The sequence below is a fragment of the Rhinatrema bivittatum genome, chromosome 16 (assembly GCF_901001135.1).
Source record: "Rhinatrema bivittatum chromosome 16, aRhiBiv1.1, whole genome shotgun sequence".
Taxonomy (NCBI): domain Eukaryota; kingdom Metazoa; phylum Chordata; class Amphibia; order Gymnophiona; family Rhinatrematidae; genus Rhinatrema; species Rhinatrema bivittatum.
In genome coordinates, this window is record NC_042630.1 from 42429081 (window position 1) to 42440222 (window position 11142).

At 48.2% G+C, this 11142-nt stretch overlaps 1 protein-coding gene across 1 annotated transcript; it reads left to right on the plus strand.

Moving 5' to 3' along the window:
- Window positions 1-9584: 9584 nt before the first annotated feature.
- Window positions 9585-10520, plus strand: LOC115077528 (olfactory receptor 11G2-like). Its single transcript, XM_029579821.1, has one exon. The coding sequence runs from the start codon at window positions 9585-9587 to the stop codon at window positions 10518-10520; it is 936 nt and encodes a 311-aa protein (XP_029435681.1).
- The last annotated feature ends 622 nt before the right edge of the window (window positions 10521-11142 follow it).

The following is an 11142-nucleotide window of genomic DNA, read 5'->3' on the forward strand; positions in this document are numbered from 1 at the left end:
CTTTTCAATGAATTTTATTTATAAGATGTTTATTTTGAATACTATCTCCCCATTACTCCTGAGCTGTTTCCACAATTATAAATCTAAGGTAACCTAGGACTGCCACTGCACTGTTCAGAATCTCACGGCAGGCATCGCACTGACAGCAGGGCAGACACAGCACGGACGACAGGCACAGAAGGGGACAGACTCTACTTTTGAAACACTACAAAAAAATGTTTCCTTTGTCCTTGGATCTGATGTGAAAGCAGGTTTCCCCATAATGTCTTTCATCTGTTGCTTTTCATTTTTCACCATAGCCGTGAACCCAGTAAACTGCTGTTCTTTTTTGTATATGTGCACAATGGGCATGGTTTTAAAATGCATTTGCATGCCTAGAATTGGATTTTACAATTGCAAATGAGTAAGTGGGCACTTGAGTAAGTGGGCATTTGAAACTTGCTGTAATTTATGCCACCAAATTGTCCATAGGATATATTCATGCACGTGCACTTTGCGTGAGTAAATAGCTTTTTAAAATTGCTGTGATAACATGTTACTTTTACATATGTAATCCTTTGAAAATCCACCTGTTAAAAGTATAAGTGTGATGCCTGCACAGGATAATGCTTTAGATCTGATCATCAGTTTTCAATGCTGTTTCTATGCCTTACATGTATCAATATGATGATCAACTGTTTAGCTGCCTAAACTGTATTGATGCTTTATGGGTTTCAGTGTGATGACTGCATGAGCTTCTGATAAATAAACATTCTCCAGCTGTGAGTGCAGTAATTCCTGTTTAAGTATATCATGGGGACACCTGTATGGGGCTTCTGATAAGGAGCTAATATGAATGTTATTTTTGTAAACTGTTGTGATCGTGATATGGAATGACAGTCTATAAAATGTCTAAATAAATAAATGCAGCTGTCCACCTATACAGTATTCCTGGTTAACATGCATGAGAGTGGCAACTGCAAGGAACATTGATGAAGATCTGCTCTGTAGCAGTGCGTGCTGGATGTGTACTGTGCTGGGGAGATTTTCAAGCAATGCGAATGGTTTGCAGGAATATCAATCCTTCACCATGTGCTCTGATACAAGTTTCACCAAAATCCATATCCACAACTTTAATTCAATCTGTCGTTAAAATGTCTAGCTAAAAACAAAACAAAACATAGGTTTTGACACCTTGGTGCTGCTGTTTCAAAATCATGATTGATGTGCATATTCACAGTTCTTTATAGTGACTTCTAGAATTTTCGCCTGGAAATGTCATTATTTTTCATGGAACATCCAATATTTCCTTAGGTAATGAGACTGGAAAGTATAGAAGCTCAGTCGGAGGAAAGACTCTGATTGGATCAATTTGCATGTTATTACTGCTGCATCAAAGCTATCAGCAATCATCTGTATAATATATAGGGTTAAAATGGAGACAGAGGTACCATAAAACATTTTAATGTTCTAAAGTGATTTTGTTTGAAGTAAAATACCTCGCAACATTGCTGGGGAATTTATCACTTAGTGTTGCGGTCCCGGTCGCTAGGCTAGCGACCGGGTCCTTACCTTTCTGCTGCCTCTCCCGGTCTCGCCGCGTTCCGTTGCTCCTGGGGCCTGCAGGGCCGCATGGCAGCGTCTCTCTCCACGTGGAGACGCTGCCGAGGGACGACTCAGACTCCTCCCACTGCCAGGCAATGCGCGCGCGCGAGCAGGGGGCTCTTAAAGGTCCAGCACCCGGAAGTGCTGAACCGCCCCGTTCCTGACGTCAGACGCTGGCCGGCTATTTAAACCAGCGTCTGACTTCCTTGCTTTGCCTTTGCAACGAGGTCACTCTACTGTGTGCTTAGTTGCTTCCCAGCGTTGCTTTCAGCCTTGGTTCCTGCTTGTTCCAGCCGTGCCTTGCTTCCAGCCCTGGTTCCTGCTTGTTCCAGCCGTGCCTTGCTTCCAGCTCCGGTTCCAGCTTGTTCCAGCCGTGCCTTGCTTCCAGCCCTGGTTCCTGCTTGTTCCAGCCGTGCCTTGCTTCCAGCTCCGGTTCCAGCTTGTCCCAGCCGTGCCTTGCTTCCAGGTCAGGTTCTGTTTGGTCCTGCTGTGCCTTGGCTCCAGCTCTGGGCTCTACTTGCTGTCTACATATCCTGACTCCAGCTCCGGTTCCTGATTCTCCTTGTCTTCAGCCAGCCACGAACCTTGGTCTTCTTCACGATTCTCCTTTGTCTTCAGCCAGCCACGAACCTTGGTCTTCTTCACGATTCTCCTTTGTCTTCAACCAGCCACGAACCTTGGTCTTCTTCACGATTCTCCTTTGTCTTCTGCCAGCCTCGAACCTTGGTCTTCTTCACAATTCTCCTTTGTCTTCAGCCAGCCACAGACCTTGGACTCATTCACGATTCTCCTAAGTCCCAGCGACTCGGACCCCTACGGGCTCCTCCTGGGGGGGTCTTGGGTTTCCAGGGTGAAGACGCCATCAGTCCGCTCCAGCTGAGTGCCGCCTCCCGGCTTATTAACTCCTGTGGACGCTGTCCACCTCAGCCGGCCCAAGGGTCCACTATTGACTTTACTCATAACATAACAGTTTGCAAAGGCCATGGACTCGGCGGACTCCGCTCCTATGCAGGCCATCCCTGGCATGGCCCAAAGAATCCAGCAGCAACAGCAATGTCTGGAGGTCTTGGCTGCTACGGTGGATCGCCTAGCCAGTCGCTTGGACGCCAATCCTCCTCCGGTGGCACAACCCCCGCCTCCACCGGCGGTTCTAGCTCCCGCGCAGACTCAGCTTCCAGCGCCTACTCGATACTCCGGGGATGCCAGATCGTGCAGGGCGTTTTTGAATCAGTGTTTCATCCGCTTCACTTTGCTACCAGGGCAGTTCCCGTCTGATGCCGTCAAGGTAGCATATATTTTGTCTCTGCTCGATGGGAGAGCTATGCTATGGGCCTCTCCCATGTGGGAGAAACAGGACGCCATGCTGCACAATTTACAGGATTTCGTGACTCACTTCAAACAGACTTTTGACGAGCCAGCTCGTGCTACCACCGCTACCACTGAAATTCTACAGCTACAACAAGGATCCCGTTCTCTGGCGGAGTACGCTATTGAATTTCGTACTCTGGCGATGGAACTCGGCTGGCAGGATGACTGTTTGCGGGGTATTTTCTTGGAAGGCCTTGCAGGCCGTATCAAGGACGAGCTGATGGCTCGCGACCTGCCCTTCACTCTGAACGGGGTGATAGACTTGGCCGGGAGGATTGACCGGCGATTGCAGCAACGAGCTAAGGAGGGTCGAGTTCCTCGTCGGCCTGTCTCTTTGGCACCCTCCTTCTCCAGGTCTCTGACTTTATCTCACAAGACATCATCAGCCTCCCACAGCCCCTCTGAGGAACCTATGCAGCTTGGTCGGGCGCCCCTAACCGAGGAGGAGAAGACACGTCGCTGCACTCAAGGCCTGTGCTTATACTGCGGCACTAAGGGTCATTTCCTGGGTCAGTGTCCTGCGAGACCGGGAAAAGCTCAAGTCTAGGGAGAGATGAGGAGGTTCCCCTAGGCTATGTTAATGCTACTCCTCAATGTACAGTTCCTATAACGTTGGAGTATCCAGGTGGCTCCTTTCAGACTCTAGCTTTCATTGATTCCGGAGCCGGAGGGAACTTTATCTGGAGAGAACTGGTACACCAATTAGGACTACCTACTAAGCGCCGGATACCTCCATTACGGGTTACCTCTATCCAGGGAACCCCTCTACCTGGATCCATTTCTGAAACTACGATGCCTCTCACTTTACGGACGGGAGTGCTTCACACTGAGACAATCTCCTTTTTGCTACTTGATAAATCGGTGCACCCTGTGGTCCTGGGACTCCCTTGGTTGCAACAACATGCTCCGGTGATCCATTGGGACTCTCTCCAAATTGCGCAATGGAGTCCTTCCTGTTTCCAGAATTGCCTGGATCCCGTTCCTAGACCGGAGATATTACTCTCTCACTCTGCCCTGGACCTTCCTTTGCCGTACCAGAATTACGCTGACGTGTTCTCCAAACAAAAGGCTGAACTGCTTCCATGCCATCGGCCCTTCGACTGTGCCATTGATTTACTACCTGGTTCCACTCCTCCGCGGGGTAGGGTATACCCTCTTTCTCTGCCAGAAACCCATGCAATGTCAGACTACATTACGGAGAATCTTGCCAAAGGGTTCATTCGTCCTTCGCACTCCCCTGCAGGAGCAGGATTCTTTTTTGTGTCCAAAAAAGATGGCTCCCTCCGGCCGTGCATAGACTATCGAGGTCTGAACTCCATCACTAAGAAAGATCGCTATCCCTTGCCTCTGATCCCAGAACTGCTCGATAGACTTCAGGGGGCCAAGATCTTTACAAAATTGGATTTACGTGGAGCATACAATTTGGTTCGTATTCGTCCCGGTGACGAGTGGAAGACAGCGTTCAACACGCGAGATGGACATTACGAATACTTAGTAATGCCTTTCGGCTTATGTAATGCCCCTGCTGTCTTCCAGAATCTGATGAATGAGGTACTCCGGGAGATGTTTCATTCCTTCGTCATAGTGTACCTTGATGACGTCCTGATCTATTCCCAAGATCTTTCTTCCCATCGCCAACACGTCAAACAAGTCTTACAGGCTCTAAGGGACAATCATCTATACGCTAAATTTGAAAAATGTCAGTTTGAGCGCGAGTCGCTTCCGTTCTTGGGATATATTGTTTCCTCGTCCGGTTTCCAGATGGACCCAGAGAAGGTGGCGGCCATTGTCAATTGGCCTCGCCCGTCTGGCCTGAAGGCGCTACAGCGATTCCTTGGATTCGCCAATTTTTACAGGCATTTTATACCACATTACTCCCAGAAGGTAGCTCCTCTCACGGCGCTTACTCGCAAAGGGGTTAACGCTCACGATTGGTCCACTACCGCCTCGGCTGCCTTTGAAGACTTAAAACAAGCATTCCTAGCCGCTTCCTGCCTACGACACCCAGATCCACAACGACCCTTCATCTTGGAGGTCGATGCCTCGAATCTGGCTGTTGGAGCGGTGCTCAGTCAACACGATACTTCGGGCAAATTGATGCCATGTTCTTACTTCTCTAAAAAGTTTTCGCCTGCTGAATGTAACTATGGCATCGGAGACAAGGAACTCCTAGCCATTAAGTTAGCCTTCGAGGAGTGGAGGCAATGGCTGGAGGGGGCTAATCATCCGGTGACAGTGTACACTGACCACAAAAATTTATTGTACTTGGCCCGAGCTCAACGACTAAACTCGCGGCAAGCAAGATGGTCACTCTTCTTCAGTCGTTTCAATTTCATCCTCAAGTTTCGACCAGCGGAAAAGAACGTTCGAGCCGATGCTCTATCTCGTACCTGTCAGCCAGAGGAAGAGGACGACTCTCCACGAACCATCCTGGATCCTGCCTGTGTTCAACTAACTACTACTTCCATTTGTTCCTCAAGTAAGACTACGGTTCCTAAAAGGCTTCGGAGGGAAGTCCTGTCTTGGGGCCACGACTCCTTGACCGGGGGGCACGCTGGTAGACTAAGAACTTTGGATCTTATAAATCGTTTCTATTGGTGGCCAGGTCTTCGACGTGATGTTTCCCTTTACGTGAGTTCTTGCCCCACTTGCGCTCTGCAGAAACCGCTTAATGGCCCCCCGAGAGGGTTACTACAACCGTTACCTATACCCACGGAACCCTGGACACATATTGCCACTGACTTTATGGTGGAACTCCCGCCTTCGCAAGGCAAGACTGTGGTATGGGTCACGGTGGACCGCTTCTCTAAAATGGCTCACTTTGTGCCTTTACCCAAATTACCTTCCGCCACTGAACTGGCTTCTCTGTTCACACACCATGTATTCCGTATTCATGGTCTGCCTCAGGACATTGTTTCAGACAGAGGTCCTCAATTCACAGCCAGGTATTGGAAAGCCTTATGCAAAAAATTTAAGATCCAGTTGAGTTTCTCTTCCGCTTTTCACCCGCAAAGTAATGGGCAAACTGAACGCATGAATCGTTCTTTAAAGTTGTTCCTACGAGCGTTCATTAACCACAAACAAGATAATTGGGTGGAGCTTTTGCCTTGGGCTGAATTCGCCTATAATAATCAGATACATACGGCGACGGGGAAATCCCCTTTTCAAATTGTGTACGGTAAACAGCTCAAACCACCGTTACCTCTACCTGTACCAACCTCCTCACCCGCTGCTCAATTGTCCGCGAACCAATTGAGTAAATTGTGGTCCTCAACTCAACACCGTCTTCAGAAGGTCGCACGCACTGCTAAACGCTACTATGATCGACACCGAAAACCTGCATTCACCTTCCTCCCAGGCGATCGAGTGTGGCTTAGTACAAAGAACATTCATTTGAGGCAACCTTCCAAGAAACTCTCTCCCAAGTTCTGTGGTCCCTTCCGCGTAGCAGAAAGAGTAGGGTTGGTCTCTTACCGTCTACGACTCCCAACCACTTTACACATTCATGATGTCTTTCACGTCTCTCTCTTAAAACCAGTAATTCTTTCCAGATTCCACCCCAGGCCTCTGGACGACGCTTCTACCACCACGGATGGGGATCCTACGTTTCAGGTACGAGAGGTCCTGGATGCTCGTTTCGCCAACAGACGTTGGGAGTATTTGCTGGCCTGGGAAGGTTGTGGAGACGAAGACAATACGTGGGAGCCTGCCCGCAACATCTTGGACAAGACTCTCCTACAGCAATATCATCTGGACCATCCTGACAGGCCTAGTCCTCTGAAGAGGGGGCGTAAAAGGGGGGGTACTGTTGCGGTCCCGGTCGCTAGGCTAGCGACCGGGTCCTTACCTTTCTGCTGCCTCTCCCGGTCTCGCCGCGTTCCGTTGCTCCTGGGGCCTGCAGGGCCGTATGGCAGCGTCTCTCTCCACGTGGAGACGCTGCTGAGGGACGACTCAGACTCCTCCCACTGCCAGGCAACGCGCGCGCGCGAGCAGGGGGCTCTTAAAGGTCCAGCACCCGGAAGTGCTGAACCGCCCGTTCCTGACGTCAGACGCTGGCCGGCTATTTAAACCAGCGTCTGACTTCCTTGCTTTGCCTTTGCAACGAGGTCACTCTACTGTGTGCTTAGTTGCTTCCCAGCGTTGCTTTCAGCCTTGGTTCCTGCTTGTTCCAGCCGTGCCTTGCTTCCAGCCCTGGTTCCTGCTTGTTCCAGCCGTGCCTTGCTTCCAGCTCCGGTTCCAGCTTGTTCCAGCCGTGCCTTGCTTCCAGCCCTGGTTCCTGCTTGTTCCAGCCGTGCCTTGCTTCCAGCTCCGGTTCCAGCTTGTCCCAGCCGTGCCTTGCTTCCAGGTCAGGTTCTGTTTGGTCCTGCTGTGCCTTGGCTCCAGCTCTGGGCTCTACTTGCTGTCTACATATCCTGACTCCAGCTCCGGTTCCTGATTCTCCTTGTTTTCAGCCAGCCACGAACCTTGGTCTTCTTCACGATTCTCCTTTGTCTTCAGCCAGCCACGAACCTTGGTCTTCTTCACGATTCTCCTTTGTCTTCTGCCAGCCTCGAACCTTGGTCTTCTTCACAATTCTCCTTTGTCTTCAGCCAGCCACAGACCTTGGACTCATTCACGATTCTCCTAAGTCCCAGCGACTCGGACCCCTACGGGCTCCTCCTGGGGGGGTCTTGGGTTTCCAGGGTGAAGACGCCATCAGTCCGCTCCAGCTGAGTGCCGCCTCCCGGCTTATTAACTCCTGTGGACGCTGTCCACCTCAGCCGGCCCAAGGGTCCACTATTGACTTTACTCATAACATAACACTTAGAACTGAATTTTGAGAAAATGACACCATCCTTAGGTCATCAGTGAGGAAAGTACATGTGACGTTAGTGTGAGTCTTCCTTTGCTTATATACTAATGATTTATGGGATAAGCATAATGCAACTCTGACCTTGGTAAACTCTTCCTGGAGGCAATTTTCAAAAATCTTTTATGCGGGTAAAATATGTTTACCTATCCTCTCTCTAGACAAAGGTATATTTGCCATGAAAAATGTGCATATGTTTACCAGGACAAAAAGGGTCCTTGCCGAGGGCGAGGATTATAAAGTATACATTTTGAAATCTCCTCAACCACTTTATCATAATTGCTTGGTAGAAACAAGAGCAAAAAACCCTTGTGCGCAAAAATTTTCATGGGGAAACTGTTGCGCTGGGAGTGGACCCTTTTCCTGGTGCAGGATTGGTACGGCCCTCTGGTCAGACCCGGAGAGTGCCTGCCACCAGGAGGCGGAGCACAGGAGGAGACAGAGGCTAGCTGGAGCATCGCCAATAGCAAACCGGGGTTCCCTCAGGTTGAGCCCTTGGTTACCCGGGCCGCCTGGTCTTAGGTGGGTCGCGCAGGATCTCCTGAAGAGAAAGTTCAAGGTAGTGCCTGCCATGAACAAGGGTGCGCGGTCGGTGTTCAGACAAGGAAGTCCAGAGGTCGCAGGAGACCAGAATAGAGTGTTTGAGTGTATAGCGCGAAGTAAGTCCTGAGTCTTAATGCAGGATGCTAGAGCAGGCAGGGTCGGTAACAGAGGTCAATCCGGGGTTAATCAGGTCAGGCAGGAGGTCAGGTTCCAGGCTGCAGGCAAGAGTAGTCGAAGTTCCAGGCGAAAGTCAGGTCAGGCAGCAATCAAGGACTAGTCAGGAACAGGTAAAGGTCAGAATCATGAGATCAGTCCAAAGGGTACTACCAGGGATGGAGAGACGAAGGAGCAGGAGACGATGGAACTGGAGACACAGGAGATGCTGGAATGGGAGACACAAGAGACGCTGGAACTGGAGACAAAGGAGACTCTGGAATGGGAAACGCTGGAACAGAGAGACTGGAACAGGAGAAACAGGAGCAAGACACTGGAACTCAGGAAAACAAACTAGAAAGACCAGAGTGTATGACCCGATTGCCAAGGCCCCGATCTAGGGGATGGGTTGGTATATAAATATCAAGTCTATGCGACGTCAGGATCGGGCACCGCCCGGGGTTTTCCCGGGCTAGGGTCTTTAAATGAGCGAGAGTTCCGCGCGTACGTGCCAGGGGACTGGGCCGATGCTGAGGCGGATGCCGAGCCCTGGCGCGAGTAGAGCTGAGAGGGAGTAGGCCGCGGAGTGTCCGGGGTTACTCGTCGGAGCTGTGGCGAGCGGAGCTGGGAGTCAGGGAGGAGGTAGTAGATGGTCGCGACAGGTGAGCGGGCCTGGCCGCAGAGCCAATGTAGCCGGGAAGTGCAACAGAAACTTTATGGAGGGGGGGTGGTTCTTTGAAAAATCTCTTGCAAACTCATGATTATAAAGTCCCAGCAAGAATCACATTGAGTTTAAAAATTAACCCTCTTTACTTCCATGAGATTCAGTTCAAATCCTGCTTCTTCTTCCATGGTCTCTCTGTGTGACCTTGTGCATGTGAACTTATCATTGTAGGATTCACATTCCCATGTTTTCACTTTTATATATTATAAATACTTGTTCATTCCAGAAAAGGAATAACAATAGAATATCAAGAATATGTCATTGTAATAAATTATGATCAAGTAAGAATAGGTACCCAGTTGGATTAGTGTACAAACTTCCCATCTATTATTTTTTTCTGCTTTCAGGTTAAATATTGGATTGATGTGGGAAGGAAACCATACAGAAGTGAAATTCTTTATTCTCCGTGGAATATCCATCGATGAGGGTGCACAAGCTGTTCTATTTCCACTTTTCTTACTGGTCTACACTCTTTCTTTGGTGGGGAATTTAACAATCATCCTGCTGGTGAGGTCCAACACTTCCCTTCACAGGCCCATGTACATTCTCCTGGGCAACTTGTCTTTTGCTGAAATCTGGTACACAACTGCTACTGTGCCGAAAATGCTGTCTGGCTTTCTATCACAAAGGAACTACATCTCCTTCATTGGCTGCTTCCTGCAGTATTTTTTCTTCTTCTCTTTGGGCTCCACTGAGGGTTTTATTCTAACCATCATGGGTTATGATCGATATCTAGCCATCTGCCATCCCCTCCACTATAATTTGTTGATGAGCGGCAGAATATGCTGTCACCTTGCCACTTTCTGCTGGGTCACTGGCTTCCTCTGGACGTTTGTACCTGTAATATTAGTGTCACGCCTTCCCTTCTGTGGAAATGAGATTGATCATTTGCTATGTGATACAGGCCCACTGCTGGAACTTTCTTGTGTGAGGGACTTTTTGACAGAAGTGACCAGTTCTGTAGTCACCTCAATAATGATTCTCATTTCCTTCTCCTTTACTTGTATCTCTTATCTTTTCATTATAAAAGCCACAATAAGAATTCCTTCCTCATCTGGGCGTCTCAAAGCCTTTTCCACTTGTGCCTCACATCTCACTGTGGTGCTCATGTTCCTTGGAGGTGCTATGTACATGTACGTCAGGCCCACAGGGAAGCACCAATTGTACACAGATAAGGCTGTGGCTATAATCTACACTGCTGTGACTCCTTTGCTGAATCCTGTAATCTATAGTTTTCGGAATAAGCAGTTCAGGGATGCAGTGAAAAAAGTCATAAGACATTTATTATACAGATTATAAAAAAATGTCTGTTTATTATTTAAAGTTCCTATCTATAGAATGTGTCTATTTTCTTGTCATGCCCTCTAATTTATATCTACCTATAACATTTACCTATTCAAGAACTATATGGATGCATACAGTCAAACATTTTGGGTTTGGTTCATTTGTTTTTCCTTGATGTTATAGGTTGGCTTTTTTTTACCTTTTGTTTTTATGGGTTTTAGTTTATACAGTATTTCATTATAATTCATTTTTTGGCATACAGTGCACACTATCTGCCAAAAATGTTCCCTCCCACCCTCAATTTTAGTTCATTTGAAATGAATCATTTTATACATTCAATTCAAATTAGTGCTCATCTCTGCTAAAGTTCCAACTTTCCATCCTTCCTCTCTTCACGCAGCTCTGCTACTGATCAATGTTTGTAACTATCTTTTTACTTTTTTACACTTCAGTATTCAAAAATGTCATGTTGTATGATCATTAGTAGCTGTTTTCATTGTAAATGTTTTAAGGTACCATGCAGGCAGCAGCAAATATAAACCTGTTTCTAAAATCCAGTTCTTTTTTTTTTTTTGGTTCCTCTATGTTAGGGTAAATTTTTACAATTGTCTGCATTGTGCTAAAATGTGTGTACATT

What these genes read in the sequence shown, in the direction of transcription:
- LOC115077528 (XM_029579821.1), top strand. Translation starts at nt 9,585, where the DNA reads ATGTGGGAAGGAAACCATACAGAAGTGAAATTCTTTATTCTCCGTGGA.